Source organism: Callithrix jacchus, chromosome X (assembly GCF_049354715.1).
Source record: "Callithrix jacchus isolate 240 chromosome X, calJac240_pri, whole genome shotgun sequence".
Classification (NCBI taxonomy): domain Eukaryota; kingdom Metazoa; phylum Chordata; class Mammalia; order Primates; family Cebidae; genus Callithrix; species Callithrix jacchus.
Window position 1 is genome coordinate 28,870,896 of NC_133524.1, and position 18,570 is coordinate 28,889,465.

At 43.2% G+C, this 18,570-nt stretch overlaps 2 protein-coding genes across 2 annotated transcripts; both read right to left on the minus strand.

The window, feature by feature from the left end:
• Positions 1-1,544: 1,544 nt before the first annotated feature.
• On the minus strand, positions 1,545-4,500 carry LOC144581038 (DDB1- and CUL4-associated factor 8-like protein 2). The gene has a single exon (XM_078362991.1). The coding sequence runs from the start codon at positions 4,392-4,394 to the stop codon at positions 2,616-2,618; it is 1,779 nt and encodes a 592-aa protein (XP_078219117.1). The 5' UTR covers positions 4,395-4,500; the 3' UTR covers positions 1,545-2,615.
• Positions 4,501-14,012: 9,512 nt separating this feature from the next.
• On the minus strand, positions 14,013-16,968 carry LOC144581043 (DDB1- and CUL4-associated factor 8-like protein 2). The gene has a single exon (XM_078363018.1). The coding sequence runs from the start codon at positions 16,860-16,862 to the stop codon at positions 15,084-15,086; it is 1,779 nt and encodes a 592-aa protein (XP_078219144.1). The 5' UTR covers positions 16,863-16,968; the 3' UTR covers positions 14,013-15,083.
• Positions 16,969-18,570: the final 1,602 nt, after the last annotated feature.

Genomic DNA, 18,570 nt, shown 5'->3' on the forward strand with positions numbered 1-18,570 from the left:
TCCTGGAGCCTGGATCAGGCCAGGAGAAGGAGATGGTGTTTCCCCAGCCCCCCAGCACTGAGGAACAATGGGGTTCATACCACTTCACCCTTCCCTTTCTTTCCTGCTCCCAGGACTGGGCCACTTTTGGGTCAGTGGACCCTAGCTCAGCTCACACTGAGAATATAAGAATGTGTGCATGTGTGTGTGAAGTTCAACTTCTCCCTTTAGGGACCTATAATTCCTTCTGATGGCAAAGGTCCAAGTCTAAGTAACCAGGGGTTTACTCAGTCCCAAGCATATGGGGGAGGTTGCATCAATCAGGGTTCCATCGGAAAAACAAACACTCCGGTTGAACAAATATAAGATAATACACATATAGGGGGTAATACACATATAAGCGGGGACTTCTAATAGGGTCCATGCCTTATTAAAATGTGAAAGCCAGTTAATCAGTCTCAGCAAGGTTTCTGTCTTTGCATCAGATGCTAAAACCCAACGTCAGCAGGGAAGTCGGGAAGAGATGATGCAAAGTAGAGGAAGCAAGGGGAAAAGGAATCCATTAGAAATATCTGAGCTCACAAGGACTGTCTGGGACCCATGTCGATCTTTCACTGCCTCTAAACCTCCAATTTCAATATCATCGATGCCCTGCCAAAACAAAAAGTGGTATTCTTTTCTGATGGAGCTGGTGAAGAAGAAGGAAGATATGAGGGAGAACTGGAGCAGGTGTGGGCATAGATGCTGCCCCACACCACCAAGGTAAGCCAGGATAGAAGCAAAAATGTTCATGAGCCGCAGCAGCACCTCTCTAAGCATAAAGAATAAAATAAATGTGGCTACTACTTGACCTTTGCCTCCCAAATCTTTTACCAAATGCCTCTTGTATCACAAGCAATCTCGGACCCATTCAGGGAACTTGGAGGAAACTTTTAGTTTAGCTAAGTGAGCAGAATATAAATCCCCCACAGAGGCAGAACTTCCAAACCGCAGGTGGAAAAATAACTGCATAATTTATCTGCTTTCACTTTTGCTCACACTGACACCGGGTGTCACTTGGAATCCCAAACCATTTTTTAAATGTTTTGTTAATATTATTGCTGGTATGCATCCCATGAAGTTATACAGGGGGCCCAAACTTGGAATTCTAGTTTATAACTCTCTTCATATGCCTATAAATTCTCTTTTCGGACTCTTAGGATCCTTTCCTGACAGCAGAGCTTGGTAGGGGCTTCTTGAGGCTCCCAGACCCCAGGGCAGTTGTTCCTAGCTTTGGATCTCAGTGAGCACAAACTTCAGTCAAGTTGTGTTCCAACCGAAATTCTAATCTCGTTACGCAAATTATATTTTCCCAAGGAAACAGAGATAATACTTATCTCAAGAAGTATTACCAAAGAAAAGCCATTGTCAAGACACAGGATGTTTCATTACATCCTTCTTTTCCAAGAAAAGACGGCAGCGAATGGTGCGGCGTGGTTCATGGGTGCTGGGGGAAAGGTGATCTTCTAAATTCATTCATACAAATGACACATACAAAATAAAGATGAATATATTTATTGGTCAGTAATTGGACATCCAGTATCCTTATTTAATATATATTAAATAAGGCTTAAAAGAATTTTTAAAGCAATTTAAGCAGCAAAGAGAAGTTTAAGCAATGTGAGCATGTCAAATAGGATTTTTCTACCAACTACACCAAATGGTTATGTGACAGCATAAACAATTTTTACAGCAACTTGTTCTTAAAAGTTAATTAAAATGTATTTTCAAATATGAGAGATTTTTATACCAGTAGCTGGCACTTATAGGAAATGGCTGTTCCAGGAGGACTTCCTGGAAGGTCACCCTTTGGGAGTTCCCAACCTTAACACTTCAAGAACACTTAATGCACAGAGAAAATGATGTCATGTGATCAGACTTAATTTAGTTCTTACCAGCTACGTTGTACTCAAATTTTTCAAAATTGTTAACATATGGATTCAGAAAATGTAGATAATCTCACATTGTTTATTCTGAGGGGATGAATTATCTGATTAGAAATTAATTTACACACTACTCATCTTTTCCCTCTCTCAGACTGTGTGTGTGTGGCCAAGTGTCAGTATCAACAGAGCAAAACTATAGTTTGTCTTATTTTACTTCTAAAGAAGAAACATATTTTTGAAATTTTCAGGTCAACTGAAGAATTTGATCTTCAGAAAAAATTGTTAAAGTTGAAAAAATATAAAACGGTCATCATTTGCAGAATGTCAGAATTGAGTAGATGCATCTAATGAGGCTATTAATTTCTTTAAACAAAATTAGGAAATTTTAGAGGTCAACTATTAGGGTACAAAGGAAATGAGGGATAAGTAAGTTGTGTATGCACTCACGTAAGAATAAGGGGTAACAAAAGAGGCATAAGGAAACCATGAGGAAAGAAATGAGAAAGAAGGAATGTGTGAAAGGAAGAAAGGAGAGAGGAAAGAATGGAAGAGATGGTTTTCAGTAGAAATTGTGGAAAGCAGAAGACAAAAAGCAAATCTATTAATCTATTGACAATTCTAAATTAGTCAAACTGCATTGTAAAATCCAGCATACTTAAGTGGCATCTAGCTTGACTGGGTGTGAGGCCTTTGGGATGGTATACATGGCACTCAGTCTTGGCCTTCCTCCTCGGATGTATGTGAGGTGCTGGAAGACTCATCCGATTCTTCTCCTGGGAATCTGGCTCGCCAGCCCTGGTGATGATCTCTCTGTGACAGCTGGCCCCTGAGGAACCAAAGCATGTACTGGACAAACAAGGTGGCATGGTACAAATTTTCTTGATCTCGTTCCCACTTGTTCTTCTTCATCACGTCTTTTAAATCAGTAAGTTCAGTGGCAGCTTCAGCTGTGGGTGTCCAGATCTTGACATCATGATCTAGGCCGCTGGTTGCCAACATAGGTAGGTAAGGGTGGGGTTCAAGACAGTTTATTGTACCTTCTGGGTCATCCTTCAACAACTGGATGATCTGGCAAGATGATTTTTCCCAGAAAAAGATGTGCCCACAATCACTACCGCTCACAACAAACTCACTACTGGGGCCATAGAAATTAACACCTTTGACTGTGGTATTATTTCTGTGTCCCTTAAATCTCTTTGCATACTGAGCACCATCACCGTGAGAGGAGTTGAAGAGGTAGATATCTTCATCACTGTAGCTGGCCAAGAGCTCCGTGCCATCGTGGCTGTACACAGTGCAGGTGATGCTTGTTGGGAAATCACAATTAACCAGGTGATGAGGAGTGAATTTCTTGAGTACACCGTGGTTTTCTTTCTTGTCAATTCTCCTCTGGTCATAAATCCTGACAAACTGATCTTGTCCAGCCGCTGCAAATTGGTAGGTATTAGCGGGATTCACAGAAATTGTATATAGTCCCACTCTCTTCCCCTTTTCTCTTGTTATCACAATTTTTGAAGCTGGCTGGTGTTGTCTGAGGTCAATGGTGAAGACAACCGCATCTTCACCTGAAGTGAGGAACTTATAAGGAGAGTCTGGCTGCAGAGCCAACTTGTGGGCAGCTCCCTTGTGCTGGGCCACACACTTAGTACTCTCGAAACATGATGCATTCATTAGTTCTGCTACCCGTACCTGCCCATCGCGGGCACACATGGCCAGGGTGGAGTCAGCACTGTTAGGAAGGAACTTGGCCTGTAAGACATTACTAATGTGACCACTGTCAAAGTCCAATACTGGCTTCTGCCGCACCCAGTCCCACACTCTCACCCTTAGGTCATCACCACTACTGGCCAGCCGGGTGCCATGCTGGTTAAAGTGTACAGTATTCACACAACCCGTATGTCCTTCAAGACGATACTGCAGGCAGAAACGCTGCACAAAGGCTCTTGCCCCACAGGCCTCATAGACAAAGCGGGTACTTGAACCCAGCTGCCGTTGGCGAAGAGCAGTAACGGCCTGCCAGCGAGGTGGCGGCAGGGCAGATGTCTCTGAGGAAGTCCACTCCTCCAGCGCCCTATCCTCTAACAGACACTGCTCATGGTCGGTACCACCGCATCGTGGACACATCTGAGCCTGTTCTTCATCCTCTTCCTCCTCTACTACCTCGTCCTCTCTTAGTAAATTGTAATAGAATAGTCTTACATCAGGCGTGAGGAAACGCTCAGAGTCCTCCATGTTCTCAAGTTCGACGTCTTCACTTGAACTTTCTTGGTCAGCGCTTCGATTTTCTGTGCTGGAACCCTTTGGGAAACCACCATCACTGGTATCACTGCCATCTCCAGTCATTCTCATACTCATATCTAAGGTCGCTGTATCAATGTCTGAGGAGGCCTCCATGGCTGCTGCCGCTCCAGACTGCTCCCCTGGGCTGCTGAACAGGGTTTCAATCCCTGAGTCTTGTAAGCCATCTGCGCTGCCCTCTTGGTGCGACATCTCGTAAGATGTATGCCGTGGCCAATCTGGAGCTGGAAAATCCAGCTCCTAAAATCGCAGGCAAGATGGTTGGCCTGCCGGACGGACTGATGGTTGCGAAGGAAGTAAGCGCATGGCTAAAAGGTGCAATCTGATTGGCTAAAGGGAACAAGAAAGGATTCTGCCAAAGCACTTGTCAGTACGGGAGCCTGTGAGGTTCAAAAGGCTTCTTACCCGCTCACCTCCTCGCGGCATGCAGACTGCTCTAGTTTTTCCAGGCCCAGAGCCCCACCCCCATGGACATCTTACACCATGAGTAGCTGCGGGTTTTTGAAGATTGAAACTTGCTGCACCTTGGAAAATGTTCTTATCAGAGAACCATGAGCAAAAGTGATCCTCCTTTGGGAAAATAGGTTTTAGAAGCCACTCAGTGTTTTGCCTGAAGATAATGTACTGTATGAAATGAAGATGTAGGCAAGAACAATGAAAGTTCAGCTTAGTGTCCCACGACTGGTGACTTTTTGACACACAAGAATGATCTCCAATTGAAAAGCTTGAGGGAAAACTTGAGCGCTCTGACTGTTAGAATCGATATACAGTTACCAGGTAAACTATGATATGCATAGTTAATTGCATTTCAGATAAAGGATGAATATTTTCTATAGTATGAGTAGATCTCAAATATTACGTTAGATATATTGCCACTAAAATTTTATTCATTATTTATCTGAAATTAAATTCAATATGGTGTCCTCTATTTTTATTTATTAAATCTGGCAGACTCCTTTAGTGAGAAGAGTTTAGACCTTTGGTGTAGTGAAGGCTGAAATCAACTGATCAATTGAAAACGGACATCGAAATGAGTAATTGCTTCACCTATTTGAGATGGAAGTAGTACTTCCTTTTTTTCTTCTTATTCCACCAGAGATTCTATATATTTATTAAGAGTTACTTTAAGATACTTAGGGAACACCAACACGATTTTATGAAGAACATAAAGTATGTGATGTCACACCTATGAAAATCTTTTACATATTTCCCAAAATATGTTAGGGGCTTCTGTCGGGCCTCTAGGGAACAGAAAACAACTCTACAGAGACAGTTAAATGGCATTACTCTGCTAATTTAATAGTTTCTCTCAATGAATTATCTAAGGTTGATTTCAGTATATTTTCAAAGGGCTACAGTAAACTGCTGACTAAGAATGCCAGAATGGGGTAAACAAAAGGTTCCCTCAGAGTAGTTGCAAGGTAAATGCAAAATTGATTAAAAATAGAAGTATTCAGTCTTCTAAAGAAAGTGGATGGTTCCCAGGCCAATAGTAACAGAAAGATATGTAGAAGAGTATTCATAGCAACGTGTAAAGTCTAGCACAGCAAACTGAAAGCCACTGAAAAGGCCATCAAAAATACCATGGATAAATAATGAAATAATATGAGAAGCAAGAATGAATAGACTAAAATTGAATAGGTGAGTATGGCTGAATCTTTAACACAATGATGAGTGAAAACACAATTAACGAGGATAGTCAAGTATTTTAATTTTTTGCAAGTCTATATTGTTTTCATATGAAATACCATCACTTAAAAAGTCAAGGAAGTAATGGATTCACAATTCAGGATAATGACTGACTTTCAAAAAGAAAAGAAGATTGAAATCTGAGAAAGGTGCAACTTCAAAAATTGGGGGCATTATTTATATCTTACCCTGAGTTTAGGTGTCCAGTTATTATTTTTATTATTTATTGTGAGGCATATCCATTTTATGTGTATGCTAAATTGCTAATTCTTTAACAGAATTCACGTGCATAAACAAGGGTTCTTGCTCAGCCATGGAACCCCAAAACAGGAAACCTAGAACATCAAACCCTAACATGCCCATAAAAGCATTATCCGGGAGAGGAAGTATCTTAGTCCATTTTGCTTTGTTCTAAAGGAATATCTGAGGCTGGGTAAGTTAGAAGGAGAAGTGGTTTACTTGGTTAAAAGATCGGCAGGCTGGACAAGAGGCATGGCACCAGGTTCTGCTTCTAGTGAGGAACTCAGGAAGACTTTAATCATGGCAGAAGGAGAAGCGGAGCCAGCGGGCCATGTGGTGAAAGAAGGAGCAGGAAAAGAGGAGGTTCAAAGCTCTTCTGAACAATCACATCTTATGAGAAGTAATACGGTGAGAAGTTCCCCATTACCTGGAGACAAGGCACAAAGTCATTGATGAAGGATCTACCCCCATAATCCAAACACCTGCTACATGGCCCCACTTTCAACATTGGGCATCCATGTTTATGGCCTTTAATTTTGCTGTTATTCAACTTAGTTCATTAAAATATTTTATTTTAAACATCATATAAAGCGACTACCAACTAACGTGGGATATAGGTTCACCCTTCAGCATGATATTCCTTTAAGCGGGATTTCTTATAGGAATGTTATTTTTTGTACAGTAGTTACGATAATGTCAGATATAATGATATACACAATTTAAAGGAGATAGGCCAGTTAAGAATTTGTATAATATAAAAATACCCAGATTAAAAGTTATCCAAGTGGACAGATATATGCAAACGGGAGAGCAGGTAACAGGAACCCTTTGAATGATCAGTCAAAGGCCCAGATGCAGGAATTTTGTTTTCTCCTCCATTATAGCAAACAACGTTCACTAACAGATACAGGTCTTCCAGGTACATCTAAACGCACAGGAGTAAGTTGTGAACTGCTACCTGTACAGTTTAAAGTGGTGTAGTCGTGATCGTCCTGTGATATTCCCATCACAAGAGTAAATAGTGAACCCCATGCAAGTAGTAGGAAGTATTAGTCTTTTATCATAGGCTGGACTTGAAAATGTTTAACTCCTGACATTAATATTTGTAAAGAGGCAAGGCATGGTGGCTCATGTCTATAATCCTAGCACTTTGGGAGGCTGAGGTGGGCATGTCATTTGAGATCAGGAATTTGAGATCATCCTGGCCAACATGGTGAAACCCCATCTCTCCTAAAATACAGAAAAATTAGCCATGTGTATTGACACACACCTGTAATTCCAGCTACTTGGGAAGCTGAGGTGTGAGGATTGCTTGAGCCTGGGAGGTGGAGGTTGCAGTGAGCTGAGATCATACCACTGCACTTCAGCCTGGTTGACAGAGTGAGACCCTGCCTCAAAAGACAAATAAAAATAATAATAATGAATAGTAAAAGCCAGGCACGGTGGCTCATGCCTGTAATTCCAGTACTTTGGGAGGCTGAGGCAAGTGGATCACTTGAGGTCAGGAGTTCAAGACCAACCTGGCCAACACGACGAAATCCCATCTCTGCTAAAAATACAAAAATTAGCCAAGCATGGTGGCGTGAATGTGGTCTCAGCTACTCGGGAGGCTGAAGCACAAAAGTCGCTTGAACTTGGGAGGTGGAGGTTGCAGTGAGCCAATGTCATGCCACTGCACTCTAGGCAGGGTGACAGAGTGAGACTGTCTCGAAGAACAAACAAACAATGTGTGAACAGCATATGTCCCCTTTTGCTAAGTTTTCTCCAAAACTGACATGGACTTAGAGTGGGAGAATTCTGATGGTGGTTTGATCTAACAGCGAACTACCGAACTACTGTTTAAAATGTGAGAACGTTTCAAAAAAATTAACCAGGTGTGAAGGCATGTGCCTGTAGTCCCAGCCACTCGGGAGGCTGAGACAAGCCTGGCCCACTCCTTAGGCCTGGGAGATTGAGGCTGCAGTGAGTCATGTCTGTGTCACTGCACCCGTGCTTGGGTCACGGGGTAAGACTCTATCTCAAAAACTTTTTAAAAATGAAATAAAAAATAAAGTGTGAGAACCTTTAAATACTATTTAGTTACACACTTTAAAAAATGGGGATCATTTATAGCTTTAAGCCAAAAGGTAAAAGGGAATGCATCTGAATTTTTATGCTTTTAGTTTTGCTGCTCTGTGGTTTCTATGGCTGTCCTAAAGACTGACACTGGTACATTGCTTTGCTTTCGCAATGCAGACACCTAGTTTGAGCACTTAGATCAGACAAAACACAAAATAGAAGAAATGCCACTCGTTTTCTCTGGGATCTTTTGAGAAACTAGACTAAAATCATGAATTATTAAGATTTCATATTGAATGGCGGTGTTTTTATGTATGTAACTATCCAGAGAACAAATCAAATAGCTGCCTAAGACTTGCAAGAGCATGTACTTTTGGTATACTTGTGTTGGGAATGAAGAACCTTGAGCAGCAGTTCACAGTCAGAGTTGTTCCTTCCCTTCCCTTCCCTTCCGTTCCCACCCGTCCCCTCTCCTCCCCAAACCCCCTCCTCTCCCATCCCCTCCCCTCCCCACCCCCTTTCTCTCCTCTCCCCTCTCCCACCCCCGACCCCTCCCCTCGCATCCCCTCCCCCTCCCCTCCACTCCCCTCCCTTCCCTTGAGCAGCAGTTCACAGTCAAGAGTTGTTCCTTCCCTCCACTTCCCGCCACTTCCCTTCCCTTCTCCTTTCCTTTCCTTTCATTTCTCCTTTCCTTTTCCTTTTTCCTTCCCTCTTCCTCCCTTCCTACTCTCCCCTCCCCTCCCACTCCCCTCCCCTCTGCTCCCCTCCCTTCGCTTCCCTTCGCTTCCTTTCACCTTTCCTTTCTTTTCTCCTTTCCTTTGCTTTGTCCTTTTACCTTCCCTCCTCTTCCTTTCCTACCCCCCCCTCTCCTCCCCTCCCCACCCTTCCCTTCCCCTCCCCTCCCCTCCCTTCCCTTCCCCTCCCCTCCCTTACCTTCCCCTCCCCTCTCCTCCCTTTCCCTCCCCTCCCCTTCCCTCCGCTTCTCTCCCCTCCCCACCCCTCCCCTTCCCATCCCTTCCCTTGCTTTCCCTTCAGTTCCTCTCTGCCTTTCTCTCTTTCTCGCTTTCTTTCATCTCACTCTGTGGCCCAGGCTGTAGTGCAGTGGTGTTATCTCGGCTCAGGCTGCTGTGCAGTGGAACAGTCTCGGATCACTGCTATCTCTGCCTCTCGGGTTCAAGATATTCTCCTGCCTCAGTCCCCCACGTAGCTGGGACGACAGGCATGTGCCACCACACCGGGCTAATGTTAGTATTTTTTCTTATTAACTTTATTTATTTTACTTTACGTGCATATTTTATCTGGCATTCCTCCCTATGTTATCCCTCCCCACCCTCCCCTCCCTCCTGACCCTCTGGCCACAACTCTGGATTGTGTAAGCCACAAGCCTTCGCAGTGTCTACATGGTATCAAGTCAGTGCATGGAATGAAAGAATGAAGGAGGTTTGGAAGCCTTCCCCTAGATCTCAGAGGATGTATGAGGAAATGTAGGTGCCCAAGAGGAAGCCTGCCGCAGAGGGAGAACCCTCACAGGGAGACTACTAGGTAAGTGCAGAGAGCAAATGTGGGGTTGGATCCCCCTCTAAGAGTTCTCCCCACAAGCACACTGCCTAGTGAAGCTGTGAAAAGGGGGCTGCTGCCCTCCAGACTCCAGAATGGTATACTGATGGGCAACTCGCATCCCGAGCCTGGAAATGTTACAGGCACTCAACTCCAACCAGTGATAGCAGTCACAGGGCTGCAACCTGCAAAGCCACAGGGATAGAGCTGCCCAAGGCCTTAGGGGCCCAATCCTTGCCCCAGCATGCCCTGGATGTGGGACATGGAGTCAAGGAGATTATTTTGGTGCTTTCAAATTTAATGCCAACCCTGCTGGGTTTCAGACTTGCATGGGGCCTATAGCCCTTTTCTTTTGTCCACGTTCTTGCTTTCGAAATGGTAGTGTTTATCCAACGCCTGTACTGCCATTGTATCTTGGGAGCGAACAACTTGTTTTGATTTTATAGGCTCATAGGTGAAAGATGAGGCTCAGATGAAACGTAAGACTTTGAACTCGATGCTGGAACGAGTTAAGACTTTTGGAGACTATTGGTATGGTGTAACGGGATTTTTCAATGTGAGATAAACATGAGATTTGGGGGGCAAGAGGTGGAATTACATGGTTTGTAGGTTTGTCTCCTCTAACTCTAATTTTGAAATGCAATCCTCAGTGTTGGAAGTGGGCCTGGTGGGTGGTGTTCGGATCATGGGGAAAGATCACTCATGAATGGATTAGCACCATCCCCTTGGTGATGAGTGAGTTTTCATTCTGAGTTCACATGGGCTCTGGTTGTTCTGGTTGTTTAAAAGAATGTTCCCCACCTCCCTTGCCACCTTGTTCCCTTTTTCACCGTGCCATGTACCTTCTGTGCCTTCACCTTAAGACACTAGTAAAAGCTCCATGAGGCCTCTCCAGGAGCCGAGCAGATGCCAGTACCATGCTCGCACATCCCACAGAGCCATGAGCTAATAAAAGCTTTCTTTACAAATTACCCATCCTCACGTACTTCTTTATAGCGATGCAACAGACAAACACAACTGTCCTAGCTATATCTTCTGGACAACTTGCTGCAGCACTTGTTGCTTTACCTTGAACTTTTGTGTTATGGAGATGGCTTCTTTCCTTACACATGATGAACCAACCTCTGCTAGCTTAATAATTTTCTTCTGCAGCTTGCTCCCCTCTCTCAGCCTTCACAGAACTGGAGAAAGTTAAGGCCTGACTTTGGATTAGGTTTTGGCTTACGGGAATGTTGCGGTCCGTTTGATCTTCTATGCACACCACTCAAACTTTCTGCATATCAGCAACAAGGCTGTTTCAGTTTCTTATCATTTATGTGCTCACTGCAGTAGTACTTTCAATTTCCTTCAGGAACTTTTCCTTTTCATTGACAACTTAGTCGATTATTTGTCACAAGATGCCTAGCTTTGGCCTATCTCAGCTTTTTACATGTTTTCCTCACTAAGCTTAATCATTTCTAGCTTTTGATTTAAAGTGAGAAACATGTGACTCTTCACTTGAACAGTTGGAGGCCACTGTTGGGTTATTGATTGGCCTAATTTCCATATTCTTGTGTCTTAGGGGATAGGGAGGCCAGAAGAGAGGGAGGCAGACACAGGAATGGCTGGTGGGTGGGGCACCGAAAAATCACACAACATCGAATAAGTTCATCGTCTTATACTGGACACAGTTCACAGTGTGCCAAAACAAATACTACGGTAACATGAAAGACGACCGATCACCTCTTGCTTGTAATCACCAGTCACCTCTTGCCTGTAATCCTAGCCGCTCAGGAGGATCACTTGAGGCCAGGAGTTCCAGACCAGCCTGAGCAACACAGCAAGACACCACCTCTGACAAAATTTTACCAAAAATAGGCTAGCCGGGTGCAGTGGCTCAGGCATGTGACCCCACATACCTGGAGGCTGGGGTGGGAAGATCCCTTGAACCCAGGAGGCTGCAGCGAGCTATGATTGCCCTACTGCACTCTGGCCTGGGTAACAGAACAAGGCTGTCTAAGAAAAATGAAAAGATCATCAATCACAAATCACCATAACAGATAAAATTATAATGGAAATTTGAACTATGGCAAGAATTACCAAAATGTGGCATGGAGACATGAAGTGACCATATGCTGTTGGAAAAATGGTGCTGATAGACTTGGTTATTGCAGAGTTGTCACAAACCTTCAATTTGTTTAAAAAAAAGAAGCAGTATTTGTAAAGCACAATAATTGCAAAACGTATTAAATGAAGTGCAATAAAACAAAATATACCTCTACCACATGAGCTTCATTGAGAGGGAGACAGCGAGAGAGAGACAGAGAGCGAGGGAGAGAGGAAGACAAGGAGGATGACAAAGAGGAAGTTGCCCCCAGCCAGGACTAGGACGAGCTGGAGAGGCTGCGTCCTCCATCTGTAGGGTCACACTGAGGCCTGAGCGCTCCTGCAGGAAAGCAAGCCTTTCCAAATAATGTCTCTGTGAGACCGGAGGATCTTCTTTTCTTCCGGGCAGGTTTGGATTTGGGGTGGATTTTGGTTTTGTTTCCCTCCTCTCTACTTTTTAAATGGTGTTCTTATCTTTAATTCACTTTCAGCCCTCACCCCTGGTTGTCATCTTTCTTGATCAACATCTTTTCCCTATACCGTCCCCTTCTTTCCCCAGATCTCTTCGCTACCCTCAAATCCAGGGATCGGCAGTGTGGACAGGAAGTCACAGGCCTGAGACTCAATCTGCTCTCCTTCCTGGAGCCTGGATCAGGCCAGGAGAAGGAGATGGTGTTTCCCCAGCCCCCCAGCACTGAGGAACAATGGGGTTCATACCACTTCACCCTTCCCTTTCTTTCCTGCTCCCAGGACTGGGCCACTTTTGGGTCAGTGGACCCTAGCTCAGCTCACACTGAGAATATAAGAATGTGTGCATGTGTGTGTGAAGTTCAACTTCTCCCTTTAGGGACCTATAATTCCTTCTGATGGCAAAGGTCCAAGTCTAAGTAACCAGGGGTTTACTCAGTCCCAAGCATATGGGGGAGGTTGCATCAATCAGGGTTCCATCGGAAAAACAAACACTCCGGTTGAACAAATATAAGATAATACACATATAGGGGGTAATACACATATAAGCGGGGACTTCTAATAGGGTCCATGCCTTATTAAAATGTGAAAGCCAGTTAATCAGTCTCAGCAAGGTTTCTGTCTTTGCATCAGATGCTAAAACCCAACGTCAGCAGGGAAGTCGGGAAGACATGATGCAAAGTAGAGGAAGCAAGGGGAAAAGGAATCCATTAGAAATATCTGAGCTCACAAGGACTGTCTGGGACCCATGTCGATCTTTCACTGCCTCTAAACCTCCAATTTCAATATCATCGATGCCCTGCCAAAACAAAAAGTGGTATTCTTTTCTGATGGAGCTGGTGAAGAAGAAGGAAGATATGAGGGAGAACTGGAGCAGGTGTGGGCATAGATGCTGCCCCACACCACCAAGGTAAGCCAGGATAGAAGCAAAAATGTTCATGAGCCGCAGCAGCACCTCTCTAAGCATAAAGAATAAAATAAATGTGGCTACTACTTGACCTTTGCCTCCCAAATCTTTTACCAAATGCCTCTTGTATCACAAGCAATCTCGGACCCATTCAGGGAACTTGGAGGAAACTTTTAGTTTAGCTAAGTGAGCAGAATATAAATCCCCCACAGAGGCAGAACTTCCAAACCGCAGGTGGAAAAATAACTGCATAATTTATCTGCTTTCACTTTTGCTCACACTGACACCGGGTGTCACTTGGAATCCCAAACCATTTTTTAAATGTTTTGTTAATATTATTGCTGGTATGCATCCCATGAAGTTATACAGGGGGCCCAAACTTGGAATTCTAGTTTATAACTCTCTTCATATGCCTATAAATTCTCTTTTCGGACTCTTAGGATCCTTTCCTGACAGCAGAGCTTGGTAGGGGCTTCTTGAGGCTCCCAGACCCCAGGGCAGTTGTTCCTAGCTTTGGATCTCAGTGAGCACAAAATTCAGTCAAGTTGTGTTGCAACCGAAATTCTAATCTCGTTACGCAAATTATATTTTCCCAAGGAAACAGAGATAATACTTATCTCAAGAAGTATTACCAAAGAAAAGCCATTGTCAAGACACAGGATGTTTCATTACATCCTTCTTTTCCAGGAAAAGACGGCAACGAATGGTGCGGCATGGTTCATGGGTGCTGGGGGAAAGGTGATCTTCTAAATTCATTCATACAAATGACACATACAAAATAAAGATGAATATATTTATTGGTCAGTAATTGGACATCCAGTATCCTTATTTAATATATATTAAATAAGGCTTAAAAGAATTTTTAAAGCAATTTAAGCAGCAAAGAGAAGTTTAAGCAATGTGAGCATGTCAAATAGGATTTTTCTACCAACTACACCAAATGGTTATGTGTCAGCATAAACAATTTTTACAGCAACTTGTTCTTAAAAGTTAATTAAAATGTATTTTCAAATATGAGAGATTTTTATACCAGTAGCTGGCACTTATAGGAAATGGCTGTTCCAGGAGGACTTCCTGGAAGGTCACCCTTTGGGAGTTCCCAACCTTAACACTTCAAGAACACTTAATGCACAGAGAAAATGATGTCATGTGATCAGACTTAATTTAGTTCTTACCAGCTACGTTGTACTCAAATTTTTCAAAATTGTTAACATATGGATTCAGAAAATGTAGATAATCTCACATTGTTTATTCTGAGGGGATGAATTATCTGATTAGAAATTAATTTACACACTACTCATCTTTTCCCTCTCTCAGACTGTGTGTGTGTGGCCAAGTGTCAGTATCAACAGAGCAAAACTATAGTTTGTCTTATTTTACTTCTAAAGAAGAAACATATTTTTGAAATTTTCAGGTCAACTGAAGAATTTGATCTTCAGAAAAAATTGTTAAAGTTGAAAAAATATAAAACGGTCATCATTTGCAGAATGTCAGAATTGAGTAGATGCATCTAATGAGGCTATTAATTTCTTTAAACAAAATTAGGAAATTTTAGAGGTCAACTATTAGGGTACAAAGGAAATGAGGGATAAGTAAGTTGTGTATGCACTCACGTAAGAATAAGGGGTAACAAAAGAGGCATAAGGAAACCATGAGGAAAGAAATGAGAAAGAAGGAATGTGTGAAAGGAAGAAAGGAGAGAGGAAAGAATGGAAGAGATGGTTTTCAGTAGAAATTGTGGAAAGCAGAAGACAAAAAGCAAATCTATTAATCTATTGACAATTCTAAATTAGTCAAACTGCATTGTAAAATCCAGCATACTTAAGTGGCATCTAGCTTGACTGGGTGTGAGGCCTTTGGGATGGTATACATGGCACTCAGTCTTGGCCTTCCTCCTCGGATGTATGTGAGGTGCTGGAAGACTCATCCGATTCTTCTCCTGGGAATCTGGCTCGCCAGCCCTGGTGATGATCTCTCTGTGACAGCTGGCCCCTGAGGAACCAAAGCATGTACTGGACAAACAAGGTGGCATGGTACAAATTTTCTTGATCTCGTTCCCACTTGTTCTTCTTCATCACGTCTTTTAAATCAGTAAGTTCAGTGGCAGCTTCAGCTGTGGGTGTCCAGATCTTGACATCATGATCTAGGCCGCTGGTTGCCAACATAGGTAGGTAAGGGTGGGGTTCAAGACAGTTTATTGTACCTTCTGGGTCATCCTTCAACAACTGGATGATCTGGCAAGATGATTTTTCCCAGAAAAAGATGTGCCCACAATCACTACCGCTCACGACAAACTCACTACTGGGGCCATAGAAATTAACACCTTTGACTGTGGTATTATTTCTGTGTCCCTTAAATCTCTTTGCATACTGAGCACCATCACCGTGAGAGGAGTTGAAGAGGTAGATATCTTCATCACTGTAGCTGGCCAAGAGCTCCGTGCCATCGTGGCTGTACACAGTGCAGGTGATGCTTGTTGGGAAATCACAATTAACCAGGTGATGAGGAGTGAATTTCTTGAGTACACCGTGGTTTTCTTTCTTGTCAATTCTCCTCTGGTCATAAATCCTGACAAACTGATCTTGTCCAGCCGCTGCAAATTGGTAGGTATTAGCGGGATTCACAGAAATTGTATATAGTCCCACTCTCTTCCCCTTTTCTCTTGTTATCACAATTTTTGAAGCTGGCTGGTGTTGTCTGAGGTCAATGGTGAAGACAACCGCATCTTCACCTGAAGTGAGGAACTTATAAGGAGAGTCTGGCTGCAGAGCCAACTTGTGGGCAGCTCCCTTGTGCTGGGCCACACACTTAGTACTCTCGAAACATGATGCATTCATTAGTTCTGCTACCCGTACCTGCCCATCGCGGGCACACATGGCCAGGGTGGAGTCAGCACTGTTAGGAAGGAACTTGGCCTGTAAGACATTACTAATGTGACCACTGTCAAAGTCCAGTACTGGCTTCTGCCGCACCCAGTCCCACACTCTCACCCTTAGGTCATCACCACTACTGGCCAGCCGGGTGCCATGCTGGTTAAAGTGTACAGTATTCACACAACCCGTATGTCCTTCAAGACGATACTGCAGGCAGAAACGCTGCACAAAGGCTCTTGCCCCACAGGCCTCATAGACAAAGCGGGTACTTGAACCCAGCTGCCGTTGGCGAAGAGCAGTAACGGCCTGCCAGCGAGGTGGCGGCAGGGCAGATGTCTCTGAGGAAGTCCACTCCTCCAGCGCCCTATCCTCTAACAGACACTGCTCATGGTCGGTACCACCGCATCGTGGACACATCTGAGCCTGTTCTTCATCCTCTTCCTCCTCTACTACCTCGTCCTCTCTTAGTAAATTGTAATAGAATAGTCTTACATCAGGCGTGAGGAAACGCTCAGAGTCCTCCATGTTCTCAAGTTCGACGTCTTCACTTGAACTTTCTTGGTCAGCGCTTCGATTTTCTGTGCTGGAACCCTTTGGGAAACCACCATCACTGGTATCACTGCCATCTCCAGTCATTCTCATACTCATATCTAAGGTCGCTGTATCAATGTCTGAGGAGGCCTCCATGGCTGCTGCCGCTCCAGACTGCTCCCCTGGGCTGCTGAACAGGGTTTCAATCCCTGAGTCTTGTAAGCCATCTGCGCTGCCCTCTTGGTGCGACATCTCGTAAGATGTATGCCGTGGCCAATCTGGAGCTGGAAAATCCAGCTCCTAAAATCGCAGGCAAGATGGTTGGCCTGCCGGACGGACTGATGGTTGCGAAGGAAGTAAGCGCATGGCTAAAAGGTGCAATCTGATTGGCTAAAGGGAACAAGAAAGGATTCTGCCAAAGCACTTGTCAGTACGGGAGCCTGTGAGGTTCAAAAGGCTTCTTACCCGCTCACCTCCTCGCGGCATGCAGACTGCTCTAGTTTTTCCAGGCCCAGAGCCCCACCCCCATGGACATCTTACACCATGAGTAGCTGCGGGTTTTTGAAGATTGAAACTTGCTGCACCTTGGAAAATGTTCTTATCAGAGAACCATGAGCAAAAGTGATCCTCCTTTGGGAAAATAGGTTTTAGAAGCCACTCAGTGTTTTGCCTGAAGATAATGTACTGTATGAAATGAAGATGTAGGCAAGAACAATGAAAGTTCAGCTTAGTGTCCCACGACTGGTGACTTTTTGACACACAAGAATGATCTCCAATTGAAAAGCTTGAGGGAAAACTTGAGCGCTCTGACTGTTAGAATCGATATACAGTTACCAGGTAAACTATGATATGCATAGTTAATTGCATTTCAGATAAAGGATGAATATTTTCTATAGTATGAGTAGATCTCAAATATTACGTTAGATATATTGCCACTAAAATTTTATTCATTATTTATCTGAAATTAAATTCAATATGGTGTCCTCTATTTTTATTTATTAAATCTGGCAGACTCCTTTAGTGAGAAGAGTTTAGACCTTCGGTGTAGTGAAGGCTGAAATCAACTGATCAATTGAAAACGGACATCGAAATGAGTAATTGCTTCACCTATTTGAGATGGAAGTAGTACTTCCTTTTTTTCTTCTTATTCCACCAGAGATTCTATATATTTATTAAGAGTTACTTTGAGATACTTAGGGAACACCAACACGATTTTATGAAGAACATAAAGTATGTGATGTCACACCTATGAAAATCTTTTACATATTTCCCAAAATATGTTAGGGGCTTCTGTCGGGCCTCTAGGGAACAGAAAACAACTCTACAGAGACAGTTAAATGGCATTACTCTGCTAATTTAATAGTTTCTCTCAATGAATTATCTAAGGTTGATTTCAGTATATTTTCAAAGGGCTACAGTAAACTGCTGACTAAGAATGCCAGAATGGGGTAAACAAAAGGTTCCCTCAGAGTAGTTGCAAGGTAAATGCAAAATTGATTAAAAATAGAAGTATTCAGTCTTCTAAAGAAAGTGGATGGTTCCAAGGCCAATAGTAACAGAAAGATATGTAGAAGAGTATTCATAGCAACGTGTAAAGTCTAGCACAGCAAACTGAAAGCCACTGAAAAGGCCATCAAAAATACCATGGATAAATAATGAAATAATATGAGAAGCAAGAATGAATAGACTAAAATTGAATAGGTGAGTATGGCTGAATCTTTAACACAATGATGAGTGAAAACACAATTAACGAGGATAGTCAAGTATTTTAATTTTTTGCAAGTCTATACTGTTTTCATATGAAATACCATCACTTAAAAAGTCAAGGAAGTAATGGATTCACAATTCAGGATAATGACTGACTTTCAAAAAGAAAAGAAGATTGAAATCTGAGAAAGGTGCAACTTCAAAAATTGGGGGCATTATTTATATCTTACCCTGAGTTTAGGTGTCCAGTTAT

Coding starts and splice junctions, on each gene's coding strand:
- LOC144581043 (XM_078363018.1), bottom strand. CDS start 16,862: ATGTCGCACCAAGAGGGCAGCGCAGATGGCTTACAAGACTCAGGGATT.
- LOC144581038 (XM_078362991.1), bottom strand. CDS start 4,394: ATGTCGCACCAAGAGGGCAGCGCAGATGGCTTACAAGACTCAGGGATT.